This window comes from Pelophylax lessonae (assembly GCF_965119305.1).
Source record: "Pelophylax lessonae genome assembly, chromosome: 4".
In the NCBI taxonomy this organism is placed as follows: domain Eukaryota; kingdom Metazoa; phylum Chordata; class Amphibia; order Anura; family Ranidae; genus Pelophylax; species Pelophylax lessonae.
Window position 1 is genome coordinate 299,669,520 of NC_138771.1, and position 18,333 is coordinate 299,687,852.

At 41.6% G+C, this 18,333-nt stretch overlaps 1 protein-coding gene across 1 annotated transcript in view; it reads left to right on the plus strand.

The window, feature by feature from the left end:
• The window catches only part of SLC41A2 (solute carrier family 41 member 2), a 156,587-nt gene that overhangs the window by 83,381 nt on the left and 54,873 nt on the right, over window positions 1–18,333 (plus strand). The window contains exons 6-7 of the mRNA XM_082253115.1: window positions 4,008–4,154; window positions 15,817–15,964. Coding sequence (XP_082109241.1) covers window positions 4,008–4,154; window positions 15,817–15,964 — 295 coding nt within the window. The remainder of the gene's footprint in view (window positions 1–4,007; window positions 4,155–15,816; window positions 15,965–18,333) is intronic.

Genomic DNA, 18,333 nt, shown 5'->3' on the forward strand with positions numbered 1-18,333 from the left:
GATTATGCTCCTCTAACGTGCAAAATAAAATTAGCCCGAAGACATACTGATGATGGCACCCTCCAAACACCGCGAGAAATAGAAGAAATGCGAACTCACCAAATGTAGTTGATCTCTGTTACCATATGACAACAAGAGATCAAAATGCGCTTATTAGATCTCCCTGATCTGAATTCAGCGATCCGTGTCATTGTGGAGGAAGTTCTTGTAGGTGGATCTCGGGGGACACAAATCAAATCAAGAGACGGACTCCTTCTAGTGTAGTATTCAAAAGGGATGCTTCAGTTTTATTTAAACATTGTTAAAAATTATTGATCGACCGATATTGTTTTGGTCATCGGATATCTGTATCGGCCGATATAAAATAAAATTATTATTATTTTTTTTAATATCTACAGGTACTGTGGTGGAGGGATCTGGGGGGTCTAAAAGACCCCAAACCCCTCCTCTACACTTAAAAGCATTCAAAACGCCAAGTTTGGCTGTTTTGAATGCTGTAAGTTTTTTTTTAATTCGGCGCCGCCAGTACCATGGAAGTGATGTCATGTCATGACATCCCTTCTGGGTACTCGGCAACACCGTTTTAAAAAGAAATGGAGACCCGGTCAGAGCCGAATGCAGTGTCTTCTCTTCGGCGGCCCTGCAGGTAAGATGCGCGGGTCTCCCGGTAGGACGGGAGCCGCGGGAAGGGGCCACTCCTTGGAATGACAGCTGAGTCAGCTTCTCAGCCGCATCGGTTGTCATTACAAGACAGCCGACCGTCGGCTATGGACGCCGGTACCGGGGTGATGACTCTAGCTGCAGGCATCACTCCGGTACAATCACTTTCCCGAAATATCGGCAATATCGGTAAATCCAAAGGCCGATTCCGATATATCAGGGAAAGTGCATATCGGCCACCTATATATCGGTGTTGCCGCTAATCGGTTGATCACTATTAACCACATCCCGCCCGCCCTATAGGCGTTTGACGTCAGGAATGTGGTTGTATTAGCCTAACCGGACGTCATATGACGGCGGCAGGATAATACGCTCTGCGCGCCCCCCGATCGGTGATGCGAGGTGTCGGTCTGACTCCCTGGATCTCCGATCCTGGTAAAGAGCCTACTGATGTAGGCTCTTTACCATGTGATCAGCTGTGTCCAATCACGGCTGGTCACATAGTAAACAGGAAGAGCCGTTGATTGGCTTTCCTCAGTACGTGCCTGACAGGCATGAGTAAAGGAGCGCCGATCGGCGGCTCCCCTGACAGGGGGGGGGGTCGGCACTGGTAATCAGATCATTGATTACCAGTGCAGACCCTCGGGGGGGGTGCCCACCCATGACCCCAGGGATGCCCACTATGGCCACCAGGGATGGCAATCAGGGCTCAGGGAGCCCCCCATTGCCCTCCCCATCAGTGCTGCCCGCCAGTGCCCTCCCTATCAGTGCTGCCCGCCAGTGCCCTCCCTATCAGTGCTGCCCGCCAATGCCCATCATTGCCATCTATCAGTGTCGCCTACCAGTGCCCATTATGGCCCACCAGTGCCGCCTATCAGTGCCGATCAGTGCTGCCTATCAGTGCCCAACAGTGCTGCCTATCAGTGCCCATTAGTGCCCATCAGTGCCACCTATCAGTGCCCATCAGTGCTCATCAGTGCCGCCTATCAGTGCCCATCAATGCCGCCTATCAGTGCCCAGCAGTGCCACCTATCAGTGCCCACCAATGCTGCATATCAGTGCTACCTATCAGTGCCGCCTATAAGTGCCACCCCATCAGTGCCTCCTCATCAGTGCCTGTCAGTGCAGTCTCATCAGTGCTCATCAGTGCAGGAAAAAACGTATTTATTTACAAAATTGTATAACATAAACAAAACTTTTTTTTTTTTTTTTCCAAACTTTTCGGTCTATTTTTATTTGTTTAGCAAAAAGGAAAAAACCCAGAGGTGATCAAATACCACCAAAAGAAAGCTCTATTTGTGGGGGGAAAATGACATAAATTTGGTGTAGGTACAGTGTTGCATGACCGTGCAATTGTCATTCAAAATGCAACAGCAAGTTGTATTGAAGTGGTTAAAAATGCCCCATAGGCATAACAGACATTAAGACTTCTCTCCAGCACAATAAAACCCTCAGTTCCAAGGAAACCCTAGACTCCGTGCGGTCACCCGCATGCCGTTCAAGGAGCCGCACCACTTTAGAAAGTAACTAAATCAGTGTGCGTTCCAAGGTGAACTCAAGTCGAGGCAACGTGCGTGTCAGCTTGACGCGTTTCGTCACAAGATTGACGTCATTAGAATTATATAAAATATGATGAAAAGTGCCCCCACTTTGCTACCCCCAGCAATGTATACTTGTTGATCTATGTTCCGTCGCCTCTTTGTGCTGCAGAAATCCACCATAAGCAAGCTGCAGTGTCAGACAGTGTCAGTTTTTACACCAGTGGATTACTGTACTACCCCTGTACATGTTTTAGCCTGGCGACTGAGACAGGGCACTGTTCCCCATTTTAAAAGCACCACTCTAACACAGCATTGGATTTAGACTGGGTTCACACTAGTGTGCAGCGCTTTTGCTGGAGTGCCTGTGTATGTGTGGTTTAGATGTGTTTTTACATGTGTTTTTAGCCGTGGTCCAGTTGACTCCTATTCGGTTGTGTCTTTTTGCCATATTTTCTGAAGAGTGCACCAAAGGACTTTTGATGCGCTTTTAGAACATTTAAAAAAATTGTGGAACCTAATATTAGGCAATGGAATGGCAGCTAGTTAATGCGTGTAAAAAAACACCTAATCCTATGGTTCAGGAGGACAATATTTTTACTATAAAGACTAGATCAAGAACACAAGAACATGACCTCAAATTAGCAGGAGAAAAGCTCAGAACTAATCTTAGTCGTTTTTTTTACCATAAGGGTAGTTGATGCTTGGAACAGGGTGGTGAGTCAGTCAACAATAAGCCCTGGTTCACACTATGAATCGCACCACATTCCTGTGCAATTCAGTGGGGTGCGATTTGACCCCATTCATTTTGAATGGGCTAAAATCTAACCTCATCGGGCCAAAGTAGGTAGGGCATGTACCAATTTTAGAAACACACTGCATTGTTGTTTTGGACCATGCAATCTGGTGCAGGCAAACGCACTGCGTTTGCAACATGCATTTGGGATGTTAACATTGCACAGACACCTGCAGCAGATTGGAAGGGCAGTGTGATTTGAAGGTGGTGCGGGAAAAGCGCACGAATAGCGGGTTTCCCACACCGCATTCTATTTTGAATCAGGGCTAAGTGGATTCAAACATGCTTGGGCCAAGCGTAAATCTATAGTCAGACTAAAAAAGTGTGAACCCAGCCTTAAGCTGGCCATACATTATACAATTTCCTTGTAGAATTTTCCTTTAAATTTACTAAAACCATATAATATGAGGTCAAAGCCAAACGCTTTCAATTTGTATGCAGGCCTGCACTGCATAGGTAAAGGTAAATCTAAAGGAAATTGTATAATGAATGGCCAGCTTAGGGCTATGATGGAGCAGGGAGGCTGAGGAGGAGTGCGGATCAGTAAATATACCTTGCTGGGAGAAATTGGTGCATTGCTCAATGGCTCCCTATCTTTGCCGCAGCTGTGCATAGTATTATTACAAGAGACATTGTCACTTTGCCCTGAATGCAGAAGGTGATAAGTATCACACAGAAAACATGACACAAGAGAAACATTTCCATTGCTGACCTCTCATTCAGAAAACACTAGCTGTCATGTTAACGCTTTTGTTTTAATGCTGTGAGTCACTGGGCAACTGGTACGTACCGTAGATAAGGGTTTTTGAGTTTTTCTCTGTTTTCTGACTAGTGCCTAAGGCTGTATTGAAGCTATTTTGAGAAGGAAGTCAGCAAAGCTGACCCCAGTATATCACTCTTGTCAGGTTGGCAAATGTATTGTGTATTACAAATGTATTATTTTTCCCCTCATTAAAACATTATAAGTTAGCAGGCTTGGTGTACAATTAATTTTTTTTTCTTTGACACTTCAGGTATAATCATGGTAGGAGTAATTGTTGGATCAAAGAAAACTGGGATAAACCCAGACAATGTTGCCACTCCTATTGCTGCTAGTTTTGGGGATCTTATCACCCTTGCTATATTGGCATGGATAAGTCAAGGTCTTTACACCTGCATTGGTAAGTGTTTACACTCTCTATTGTTATAGCTTAAAAAATGTGTCATTGTAGGGGTGGATTCTTCCCTAGGGCCCAATGAAACCTTTCCATACTGATGCCGTATATTAACGCACACTCATACTTTTGTTTTATGTTGCTCAATGAAGTTCATTCCATAAAGCAGCCCATTTATTTGAATGGGCTGCCATTGCACAAGAATGGACAAAAAAAAAGGAAAATCAACATTCATCCCTCCCTTCTAGATTGTAAGCTCTAACGAGCAGGGCCCCTCTAGTTCCTCCTGTTTTGAATTGTATTGTAACTGTATTGTCTTCCCTCACATTGTAAAGCGCTGCACAAACTGTTGGCGCTATATAAATCCTGTATAAAAATAATTCATCATATACTGTAGGCAGTGTGTGGTGGTGTGCTGCAATGCAAGTTATCATTTTTATAGTTCACAGAATTGTTTTTGGTGATCCCACAGAATCAGATATTTTTGGGTGATCATACAGAATCATCACTTTTATGGTGATTCCACAGAATCATCACTTTTATGGTGATCCCACAAAATCCTCTCACTTGTGATGATCCTACAGAATTAAAAGATTAAATTTACTTTTTATTAATTTAGAGTTATTGTTACTTCTTTTAATGTTATTCTGTTACCAATATGCCATAACTTGTCAGACAAAAGGATAGAGCCTTTTCAATTCCTCTGACCGCTAGATAAAGGAGGAGTTAGTTACAAACATAGTCATAGTGTTCTGGAGTTTGTCTGGGTTGTGGGCTGACCTCACCCTGGCCTTGGGCTGGCTTGTTGCTAATTTAATGCTGGCAGGATATAGGAATTTTCACCCTGATGTGCACATTGACATTACACTGTGAGTTGCTGCCTGGAGCTCGTAGCAGATGTCTGGAATCCTCTACCGATAGATCAGTTCCCATTTTATTTCGAACTCTGGCTATGTATGAGCCTGTGTTACCACTCATATAAGCATCGGCTGTCAGGATTCATGTCTAATTTAGCCACCTGCAGGTGTGGCTAGCTTTGACAAGAATGCCTCCTTGACAGATCAAAAAGATTCCCCTGTTCTTTCTTAAAGTCAATTTCTCACCATGTATTCTACAGTGTTTTTATTTTTTTCAATGATTTTAATAGAATACTTACATGGTGGCCTTTGTAAGGCCATAGATATGGTTTTGTTAAAATAACAGATACTCCTGCAGCTATTGCAACATATATGGCCAGCTTAAAGTGGAGTTCCAGCCTCAAAACGAAAATTTGACATCCGCTTGCTCTAAGTTACCTGAAAAAGATTTGGATAATCACGATTTTTTATTTTTTTTTTTTGCTTTACTTACCTTGTTTTTGAAGAAAATATACTTACCTTCCTTCCACTTGCTCCCGCTGCGGCCCTCGCCATGACTTCCTGCTTGCATCGACTCCTGGGAGCCGAATGTTATTGCTCCCAGGAGTCAATGCGCCTGCACCGGCCCTGCTTGTCACTTCCAGTGCAGGCGCCGTCATTCCCTGCTAAACAGCTTCTGGGCATGCCGGAAGTGATGAGCAGGGCCAGTGCAGGGCATTCTGGGACTCCGACGTCACCGAAGAGGACGCTCTGGCTTCAGCTGCCCACACCTGAGATGGCAGCACTGGACAAGACATTTTCAAGGTAAGTATTTCTTCTAAAAGGGAAGTGAACCCGGGGACAGTTCAGAGGCTATCATTGCTGAAATGCACTAGCCCTGACTGTCCTGGGGGTATTTTTATTGCAAAAAATGTTTTGAGGCCGGAACGCCGCTTTAAAAAGCATGAGTTATCAACCTGCAATGTTATAATGTGATGACAACCTCCTAGTATAATATTTTTTACAAACAAATTGTGCATTTTAGAATTGTAGCTATTGAAAACTTTAGAGTACTCTCTTGAAATACATTTGTACATGTAAAGTTGACTACAGGTTTATAATGTCCACAATGAGCTCCTGAACACTAGTTGTTACCATGTGCACTTTTCTATGTACACTACAAATCACCCAATCCATAATCCCTGGTCTATCTCAGGAGTTAAGAGAAGATGGCTACACTTCTACATATAGTGGAACCATTGAGAATGAATTTAGCCACCCTCTAACAGAAAGTCCTATCACAGTGGCAAACAAAAAGGAGAAGGCTGAGAGCAATAGAAGGTACTTTTTGAGTTAAGAATACATAACTTAAATAGATTCTTGTTTTTTAAACAGTTTAGTGTAGCAGTTTTCTCTTATTTTGTTCTTTCCACTAGAGGGCGCTTTAGACTTAACAAATGTTTACGTATGTATTACGGTAGCTTGGTTTTTAGCATGCAGCAGTACCTTTCATTTGGGATGCTCGGTGTCAATGTGTATTATAGGTTTGGGTCTCCAGAGATGTAAGTTTCAATGAACAGGATTCACTCTTTCAACCTTAAAAGGTAGGTCCATCCAAATGTTAGTCATAGGTGAAGCTGGATTGGCTGAGTCAGCCCCTGCCTTTTTATACAACTTAGATGCTCAAACAGCATGATCCTCTAGCTATGATAACGCCTATGCTCCATTCCATTTTGAAGTTTTTTTTCTTTATCGTATCCTTGGCCACATCTGTGTGTTCCATTACCTTCTCTTGTGCTATCTATAATATAAAATAAATGTAGCAATCAAATATGGAGCTTTGAACCTCTTATTCTGGCCATGCCAGGTGTGCAGATACCAACATTCATCAAAGAGTTGCTGAGAGATTGAAATTGTCGGATCGTTTAACAATGCAACATCTGCCACATGAAAAAATCTATTTTGGGTGGACTTGTCTTTTAAAATAGTTAAGGTTTGGAGGTTTGACATCAGTGTACCTAAAATGACAGAGACCTAAGAAAGTTGGGAAGGTCGTCATTAATTTTTAGAAAATGAAAATATAATGCATGCTAATATCTTACTGTTTTGATACAGATTACGATGCAGATTTAGGTTTCCTCTAGAGGGCACTAGAAACCTACATTTTGGTGCAGATTGCTATATAAAGTGCCTGCTATACACACACAACAGGGTTATAACATTAGCATGGTGCTCAGGGTTTAGAAGGCAGCCGCTATATAAGACAAAGGCTTACTACAGAGTGATATCCTTACAAATCCACCAATGCTTTCTTATAGTACCCCACAACTGCAGTGGCAGATGGGTACCTCACATGGCAGACACTCTTCCCTCAGTGCACCCTGTTCTGATCTCTTTCCTCTGCTGTTAAAGGACAAGATTCTCACTAGGTCTAATGCTGATCAGCATACACTAGTTGCTCTCCAGCTCCAGCAGCAACCATCTCGCTCCAGGTATCCTGGAGGAAAAAACTATCCATTTCCTTCCTTCAAAAAAAAGATCACCAGATCTGATCAATTACAACTATTTGACCTTCGGTTTCTCTGCACACATTGTTAACTCTCCCTCTCTCATAGTTGCATAGTCAGATTAATCGATTTCAACCAATAAAAAGGGGGGTGGGATACACAAACCTATACCCACAGTTGATGCTGAGGAAGGCAAAAAACCCCAGCAAAGCATAATCTAATTTGCTCCAGCAGGGGAAAAATTTATTTCCTGATACCCAGTGAGGCGATCGGATATTCCCTGGATCAAATTTACTTATAAATGTTAGTATCCAGTCATACATTGCATCCTGAAAGTATTCACAGTTCTTCACTTTTTCCACATTTTGTTATGTTACAGTCTTATTTCAAAATGGATTAAATAATTATTTTCCTCAAAAATTCTACAGACAATACCCCATAATGACAGCGTAAAAGAAGATTGTTTAAAATCTTTGCAAATTTATTAAAAATAAAAATGATTCCATGTACATAAGTATTTGCTCAATGCTTTGTTGAAGCACCTTTAGCAGCAATTACAACCTCAAATCTTTTTAAAATATGTTGCTACAATCTTGGCACGCCTATATTTGGGCAGTTTCTCCTATTCTTTTTCTGCAGGACCTCTCAAGCGCCATCAGGTTGGATGGGGGAGCGTCGGGGCACAACCAATTTCCCATCTCTGCAGAGATGTTTAATCAGGTTCAAGTCTGTGTATGTTTGAGAGTATAATGTACGCTACCCATTTCAGTTTTAATAAACTTTTTAGTGGTAATGCACAAGGTCGGTGCACCCTTCTCTTGTTGTCTTTCACTCTACCATACAGGCCTTATTGGTGGAGTGCTGCAGAGATGGCTGTTCTTCTGGATGCTTCTCCTCTCTCCACAGAGATACGCTGGAGCTCTGTCAGAGTGACCATTGGGTTCTTGGTCACCTCCCTGACTAAGGTCCTTCTTCCCCGATCTCTGTTTAGCTGGGTGGCCCACTCTATGAAGAGTGCTGGTGGTTCCAAACTTCTTCCATTTACAGATGATGGAGGCCACTGTGCTCATTGGGACCTTCAATGCTGCAGACATTTTTCTATACCCTTCCCTAGATTTGTTACTTGATATAATAATGTCTCAGAGGTTTACAGACAATTCCTTGGGCTTCATGGCTTGATTTGTGCTCTGACATGCACTGTTAACTGTGGAACCTATTACAGCCAGGTGTGTGCCTTTCCAAGTCATCTCATCAACTGAATTTACCACAGGTGGACTCCAGTCAACTTGTAGAAACATATCAAGGATGATCAGTGGAAACAGGATGCACCTGAGCTCAATTTTGATTGTCATGGCAAAGGTTGTGAATACTTAGGTAAATGTGATTTTTTTTTGTTTTTTATTTAAAGATATTTTTTATTGAGATTTTAAACAACATACAAATACAACAAGCCAACAGAAAATAAGACCTTCTTGACAAGAAGGGAAACAAACATTTCAATGCTAATAAGCATTACCTAGATTGCTGATGCTCCCTGGCCACACCCCCCCCCCCCCCCAACAAGATAGGATAAGCCATAAATTAACAAGACAAAAAGTACAAGTCAATACTCAAGAAAAGATATGGTGCACTCAACACTCGGAACGGCAGTTACAATTCCTTACGGGTTAGCAGAAGGGGAACTCTTCACAGAGCTCGGAGGAGGTAGAGTGAGAGGACTGGATACCCAGCTATGCCAAATTTTATCAAACAGGTGTGGATGACCTCGTAACTCAAAGGTAAGTTTGTAAAGGGGAAGGCAGTGGTTAATCAATTGAAGCCAGGCAGCAACCGTAGGTCCCGTAGGTTCGTTTTTTATTTTTAATAAATTTGCGAAGATTTAAAAAAAAAAATGTTTCACACTGTCATTATGGGGTATTGTTTGTTGAATTTTGATTAAAATAATGAATTTAATCAATTTTGGAATAAGGCTGTAACACAGGGCTTGACAAATTTGCCTGAAATCTAGGAGCCAGCTAAAAAAGTTAAGAGCCAGTTTTTTTTTTTTTTTTAAACTAACAACCAAGCTTTATTTAATAAAACGGATAGAACCCCACTCTCCTCTATAGCGCAATTGGATGGAAACAGACTGTCTGTCTCTTTCCATCCGATGCCATCCAGATTACCGCTCCATAGAGGAGACTGAAGGTTCCGATCAGGTCTGCCTGAAAAACTGACAGGCAGACCTGATCAGACAGCCCGTGTGATATATATAATTTTTTTTTAATAATAAGAATTGAAAAAAAAAAGAAAAACAATTTTTATTTTTTTTTAATGATTAAAAAAAAAATAAATTATTATTATTACTGTATTTTTTTTTTTAAATTTAAAAAATAAATTAATAATAACCCCTCTCCCTCTCCACTTACCTTAAAGCAAATGTAACTGGACAGAGAGATGAAGCCTGCAAAAACTTCCCTCTCCTCTCCTGTTTGGCAGGAGATGGAAAGGCATTGAGAACAGGCATTACTCCCGGCCACCACAAGTTCCCCAGCCTCTCTCATCTAACAGAAGAAGGTCGAAAAGCCGGGGCCTCAATTTTTGGACGGCGCCGAAGTCCGTGCACTCGGGAAGGAGGTGGGGGCGCAAAAGGGACAGGACACCTCCTGCAGGGCACCCCAGGCGCCAGGTAATTCTAGTCGCAAATGCGACCTGGCCCGGGGGTTTGTCGAGCTCTGCTGTAACATAACAAAATGTGGAAAAAAGTGAAGCGCTGTGAATACTTTCCGGATGCACTGTATTATGTACATTTAGGAAAGAATCCAGTCCTTTTTAAAGCAAGCTACTGAGCTAGCCAGAACTAGCTTTTGAGGGTCAGTGGTGCAGATGGAAGACCAGTCACCCTGCACAAGGAGAAAGAGCATCAGTGACTGGTAATATTGCAGGAAGCTCCTGCACAGAGACAAATGCCCCGTACACACGTACCGATCGTCGGCCGAACGATCGGCCGTCTTTTGTCCAGGGCTGTCGTGTCTGTTGAAAACTGCAAAAGACTGCACACGAATTTTGTCGGCCAACAACAGCCGTCTGCAGAAGTGATGTCATGTGATGGTTAACTTTCCGTGTGTTTTTTCTTTTCTGAGCATGCCCAGTCTTGCAAATCTGCTGATTGTCGGCCGAATTCTGTACTGACTGGCGAACAATCGGCCGTTCTGGTGTTGGCCAACAAAAATTTTAATGCCTACACGACAGATTCTTTTCGGCCGAAAGTGCGCTGTCGGAAGCATCATACTAACAAGCCTACAATCGGCCGATCGGTCGTCGGCTGAATATTTACGGCCGACAATCGGTACGTGTGTACGGGGCTAAAGTTTCATGCTAGATTACTGCAAAGACTTGGAAGAAATACACAAAGTACATCAAGATTCAAGTAGGGCTCCCTTACATGTGCGGCCATGTTTGCTGCCCCTTTGAAAAGCATTCCACAGTGGATCACTTTTCAGAGGCATTGACAGGCCTGTGTACCTATTGAATGCTGGCAGCACTGTGCTGCAACAGCGTGGTTTACACGTTGCCCCATTCCCTTCATTAGGTCGTGTTTGGCGACAGTACTACCTGTTGAACATGACCCAATGTATACATTTTGCTGCACAGTATGTATTAAAATGGGCGCTGGGGCTATATAAACTTATGACTCAGCAAACAGAGGGGTGGTAAAACCGCAGCTCAGCTTTCTGTTTTTACTGACCCTTGCCCCCAGCCTCCCCCCCCCCCCCCCCGCCTTTATGTATGAGGCCTAGGAATACACATGTTTGTTATGTTAGATCAAATGTGCAGGAATTCAATCATACCCCCCTTCCAAACCGCATCAAATGGTGGGTATGGCCAACAGTGGGAGGATCTTATCGGAACAATAACTACCAGGAGTGCGTTGTGTGTACAGAATGCAGTTTCAGGGGTGTGCTACGTACAGAGTGCAAAGTTCAGGGGTGCGCTATGTGCAGAGCGCAGAGTTTACGGGTGGGCTACGTACGGAGTACAGAGTTCAGTGGTGGGCTATGTACGGAGTGCAGGGTTCTTGGGTGTGCTACGTACAGAGTGCAGGGTTCAAGGGTGTCCTATGCAGGGTTCAGGGGTGCCCTAAGCATAGATTGCAGAATTGAATGGTGCACTACGTACAGAGCACACATTTTACGGTGCAATGCACAGTGTGCCAGGGTTCAGCTCTCTTTCACAGGCTGTGCTCCCAGGCACAGATGGGGATCCCAGTGCAGATTACCACGTCATGCCCAATGCCACCTATGATCACATCATCTGCATCTTCCTTCTCCCCGTCGGAAGTGCAGGGCAGACAGGGATCTGTGAGACCTACGGAGAGAAATGCTGTCCTTGTAAACTCAGAAGGCTTCTTTCTGTGTTTACAAGTGACAGTAGTGAGCGGGGACTGGAGTGTAAGAGCCGGAGGTGGTGGCTGAAAAAAAGCTTTGGGTGTGAGCGCCATATGAAATGGCCTTGTGGGCCAGACTCGGCCTGAGGATCTTGTGTTTGACGTGTGGTGTGCACCAAACTTCTAATTCCTAATCGGTTGCTGTGGATACTGCACATCCTTGATCTTTGCACTTTATTAAGTAAAAATCTTATTTCAGATTGCATATTTGGAGGAGGACTAATATGGAGGAACCCTTCTGACAAATGCCAACTGATAAAGCTACCTTTTATCTGCATACATTTGGATGAGAGAGTGAAATTTCTCACGAGAATGCATTAGTTTTGGCTTTCCTATTGATTAGACTTTAGAATTTCTGAAACAATACTGTACTTCATAATTATCTGCAAGAACCACCCACACAGAGGATGCATAATGCAGCTTTACCAGCTGTTCACATATTGATTACCTATGTACCACTAGCTCTAATGATATAGACGAGCTCTGCTGTCTGACAGTTATTCCTCATAGATGTCTTTTGTTCTTCAAAAAAAAAAAAAAGATTGCATTTGTTATAGAGAATATTTTTTCATGGAATAATTTCTAGTGCTCTGGAAACATTTTGTTTAATTTTTTGCAAAATATAATAAATATGTATATACTGTATGCACATTCTTTATCTAAGGTAGTTTAAAGAAGTAACTCCTCCAAAAAGATACCACTTATATATTTTAGTATTTCATTAAAAATTGTGACCTAGAAACATGAATATGTTGACTCTGCTAAATGGAGTTTGATTATTTTATCTACCGTATACTGCATATAGACTGGAATCTGATGATTGGCTCTTCTAAATAAACTGTAGCACCTCTAGGGATCTGCCTTATAGACTTGCAGGACATTAGTAAGTGGGTTCCCTGTTGCCCAGAAATGGCCACTTTTTTATTTATTACAGGCATTTATATAGCGCCAACAATTTACACAGCATTTTTCATATTGTGCATGAACATCCCTTCAAGGAGCCTACAGTCTAGGAGAGTGATGGTGAACCTTGGCAGCCCAGATGTTTTTGGAACTACATTTACCATGATGCTCCACTACACTGCATGGGAAATGTAGTTCCAAAACATCTGGGGTGCCAAGGTTCGCCATCACTGGTCTAGGGCCTCGCATGCAAACATACTCCTACTCGGACCAGTTTAGACCGGAGCGGAGCCAATTAAGTTACCAGCATGTCTTTGGAGTGTAAGGAAAACACAAAGTACCCAAAGAAAGCCCCCTGTAAGTCTGAGGAAAACAGGCAAACTCCATGCAGTGTTTTGGCTGGGAACTGAGGAACTGAGTACCGTAAGGCAGAATTGATGACCATTGAGCCACTGTACTAAACCTAGAATTATCGCTGGATATTTGCTGTCAATGTTTTACTTCAGTACCAGCGCGTTGTCTAGTAATTCCATGTAATATTAAACCTTCATTTGTTTAAGCCCTTGCAGCAGTTGATTTATTCACTTACTGGATATGCAGCTTCTTTATCTTTTAATTCTTGCCTCTTTTTAGTTTAAGCTGGTGGCATGACTACTGGCCCAGGTTTCCAGTTTTAGGGTGGCTCCTTTCTCTCGCTGCATCCTATGGAGGAGCACCCTTGCATAACACCTTAAAATATTTCTAGTTTTCCACATGAAAGATATAACATTTTTTTTTTCTTTCCTAGTACTATCTGTGGTAACATGGTGCAATAGTTTACTGCTAGTGATATGACTGAAGTACAACAAAAAAAAAAAATAATGTAATGGACTGTTGCATTTTTTTAATTCTAATTGCCCCTTGTATAATGGACCTTACTTGAGATCTAATCCATAGAAGCTGAGGTTCCCATACTCTGTACTGATGATGACCAACAAAACTTAAACTACTTAAAGTGGAAGCTCTGTCAAACACTAACTATACCTAAGTCTACTCCCGCCCTCATTCTAAGCTATTCTCTCTACTCTGTAAAGGAAAGATCTTTATACTTACTATGCTGTGGGTGCTCAAGTCTAGTCACATGATTGGTTCCCAGCACCAGCTTCAGTGAAGAGGAGAAATTGCCATCAATGGCTGCAGATCCTGAGCGATGATGTCATCCGTAGGCTTATGGGGCATCCGTTGTTGACTTGCCCTCTTCTACACTGAAGTCGGCACTGGGACCTGATCATGTGACTGGACCAGAGTGCCCTCAGAATAGGTAAGAACACAGATCTTTTCTTCCACAGGATGCATAGAATAGGCCTAAGCTGGCTTCTGAAGGATCAGCTTTCTTGCTGAACCAGTCAAAATTAGATTTCTTTATGGGCAGGCTGGTTGTACTCAATCCATTAGTCAACTTCAGTACAACCAGCCTGTCAGGTTGTTTTCCTCCAATCATTGCCGGTAGCTATAGCAGCAGTGATCATTGTATTCTGCTCGTGGAAAGGCTCCTCACCTGCAGAATACAATAGCGCTTTAGGGGGATTCCCCCATCAGCACAGTCAGTGTTGATGGGAGAATCAAGCAATTTTCCTTCCTTTTAACCCATAGTTTAAGGAAACAAAACTGCATAATGTATGGCCAGCCTTAGAATAGGGGTCGGAGTAGATTTAGGTACAGTTATTGTTTGACTGAACTTCTATTAGGCTGTAAACTAGATCTTTTGGATGCACAGCTGGCCTAGGGACAAAAAGGAAATATTTGAATGGCTATTCCCAATGAAATGAGGAATAATACTTTATTTTTTGGATTTATGATAGACGTGAAATGTACAGGCATCCAGTTTTTTTTTTTTTTCCTTTAAAATAATAAAATGAGCTTCTGTTTTGAAAAGACCCTAACAACCAATCAAAGTCAGTAGTAGAAAATGATAGCTGAAATCTTTAAAATGACTGTCGCTATAGTAGCAAAATTTAGAGCAGGCTGTAAAAGATTATGTTTAATATTAGGCTTTCTTGTGGGAGGCGAGTCAGATGTTTGCAGTCCTAGGGAGCTATGGGGGCCATTGGTATGCTGCACTTCTGGGGTGTCAGCTACCCAGTCCCCTGCTGGATGCTGCAGTTCCTTCCCCCATCTTATACTTTTAACTGTGTCCTGTAAGTATTAAACAATTTTTATAGGCTTCTCCCGATTTAATATTTTTTTCACTGTAGGAACAGGGAAGATAGTTATTTTTTCACTTTATAAATGAGGTTTGGAATATATGAATGTCAGCAAACGGCCAAATCACGAGTATTGCTGCTATTATAAAATTGTTTACAGTTGATGTATTGTCTTTTATGTATTTGTAACGATTCTACCAAACCTCAACTTGAATAAAAATGCTAATGCAACCCATAAATTGAGGAAAAATAAATTTCCCCAAATGTATATGTAGAAATAGGAGAGGAAGAGCTAGTAAGTGTGAAGCTCCATTCAGAGACTTTTTTTTTTTAATCAATTTAGGTGAAAACAGTGACTGTAAAGGATTTTTTTTCTTCCCTTTTAGTCCTTGGAGACATTTTCCCTCACATCCAGTCACTCTGACATGACCGGATCTGAAGAGAAATCTTTTTCATGGTAATACCAGGAAACAATTTAGGATTCGAGAGAGGCTCTAAAACTTCTGTACACTGTCCAATGCTACACAAAGCATTTTCTTTGACTTTTGGATAGGGGGGGGGGGGGAGCAATAAAAATTTGTTATGGTCACGATTTCAGTATGTGGCCTCATTTGGGAATTTTTTTTCTGAATGCCTGTTCCTCTAAAGCCTAATACGAAAACAAAGGGTGTAAATGTCACCTGGACAGGGAGACTTGTATTAGAAAAAACCTTTTCAAAAGGAGAGATTTCCCATCACTTATTATTCTGTTAAAAATACAATATTTTATTTATTGCTATAAAATGTAAATGTTGCTATTTTACTGTGTTCTAGATTCATACTCATTTGTGTCACCACTCGTTGGTACTTTCTTCTTGGCTCTAACTCCAATATGGATTGTAGTAGCATCCAAACACCCAGCAACAAGAATTGTCCTGCATTCTGGCTGGGAGCCAGTCATTACTGCAATGCTTATTAGCAGGTGGGTATCTTTCCTATGTTTTTTTTGTATTGCTATAGGCGAAAGGTGTCATCCTGTCATTTATTTTAATATTAGGATGCTTGGATCATTAAGGTAGAGCTCCAAGAAGAAATAAATATAAAACCTTTTCAGGCATGAAACGCTAAAGCCATTTACCTTAAAATAATACTTCTACACACACACACACACACACACACTTATTTATTCAGGGCCAATTCTAGGGTGGGGGGCATGTGCCCCTGGCCGCCACATTGAGAGGGGGGGGGCCTCCCTATCACACCTGGACAGCAGGGGTGACGCTTACTATAACCAATTAGCTGCATTTTCTTCCTGCAGCAGCTGAAAGACCCCCTACCCACACTCTCCACTGCCCTACATGCCCAACCTCTGCTCTATTGGCGCTGTCCTTTGCCTACTGAAACTGTTCACTGCTCTACTGACTGACACTAACCCCTGCCCTGCTGATACTGTCCTCACACCAACCACTGCCCTACTGACACTGCCCACTTAAGAAAGGCCTGCTTCTTGGCTCACCACTTCTTTCCTGGCAGCACCCCTCCTAATCCGCTATGGTAGTAGTTAGTCTTGAAATCTCCTCATACAAACCTCACCTATGCAGTGATTGTGTAGGCCTCAATCTACATGTGCATCGAGTCACAATTACCAAAACTTTAAAATGAGCACAGTACAATAAATGTCATAGGACAGACATGTCAGTAGGTAAATATATGTATTCTTATTGACATAACTGCTCTAAAGCTTGAGTCCAGTATAGCTCCCTCTAAACAGTGGGAACAATTGTAGATGTGTGCTTTATCTTCAAATAGTTTACAGTACCTACTCCAATTCCATTTTCAAATTGTTTTAAAGGACAACACAATTGGCCATGTGCAAATACTTGCTTGGCCTCACAATAGCATTGTAAAAAGATATTCCCATCAGAAAACTGAACATAGTTGTTTCTGAAAATCAAGATTATACACACTTCTCTATACTGACACAATAGGGAAGTAGAGGGGAAGGCAGTAAAAAAAGCGCAAAAGCAATGGAAACTTACAGCATTCATAAAAACTAGTCCCCAGCTCTAAATTTCATAATAAAAGTATTTCATATTGAGATTTCTATAGTTACAAGCACAGTTCTTTTAACACAAGGTTTGTTGTTCTCATTAAAGCACAAAATGGAAGTTAACCTCATGGCAACACTAAGATATAGTTACAATTTTAAGAGAGGTATGTTTTTCATCGTAAGGGGTGTTTTTAGAAGGGTATCAACAAAAAAAGCCAGTGGTATGCTACCATTTTGTAAAAAAAAAAAAGATTGTGTAGAAAACACTATATTTTAAAAAAAGATGTTGCTCCCACCAAAAGAAAAAAAAAACTCTTTGGTGGGCTCCCTTATGCCCCATACACACTTGCAGATTATCTGAAGACTTTTGTCTGCAGACTTACCAAAACCATATAATATGAGGTCAAACCTAAACACTTTCAATTTGTATGCAATCCGGCAGGCCCTTGCACTACATAGAAAAGGTAAATCTGAAGACAAAAGTCTTCAGATAATCTGCACGTGTGTATGGGGCATTACATCAGCAGAGGAAGACAGTGGGGAAAGTTCCACTCTGAAAAACAAACACCTATTTTATTTGACGCCAAAAAATGCATTGTACAAATTTTGCATAACAATCATCACAATAAGATAAGTTATGATTATGACACTCGGTACTTTCCCCAGCAGGGTTCCTCCATCTCATAGATGCAATTATATCAGTATGACAAAATATGCATGAAGATATAGAGCTGTATTCATTGAAACTTTTCAGAATATGGATTATCTCTCAGTAGGAAACAAATCTGTATCCTGATCTTTTACAAATAGTCATGATAGTTAAAATATATGAACTTATCAGCACTGACAGCATTGGTGGTACATATATAATAGAAAATAATGAAGAGAATGTAATGTATGCCCTTTGCTTCTGGTAAACCTTTCTTCAAAGGTGGCTAGGCTCACACTTGTGTGATTTGTGTTATGAATATAGGCAGCCCATTAATTTTAGTGGGCTGCCCTTCCCGCAGAAAAACATAATTTTTTGTAAATATAGTAGTCAAGAACATATTTACCTATTTTTTCTGCAGCAATTAAATACATTTAAGATACTACAAACTCATTTTTAACAAAATATGGCAAACGCATGACAAACTAAAAATGCAGTGTAGCCTCCTGCATGTGAAAAATGTCATTGATCCATCATTGGGGCATTTTCGTTGACGCATACAAATATCTTAATCTAATATCACAATTGCCAGTATGTTCACTGTGTTTCATGGTTAAATAACACTTTTTTTAGATGTAAGGATAGAAAACCA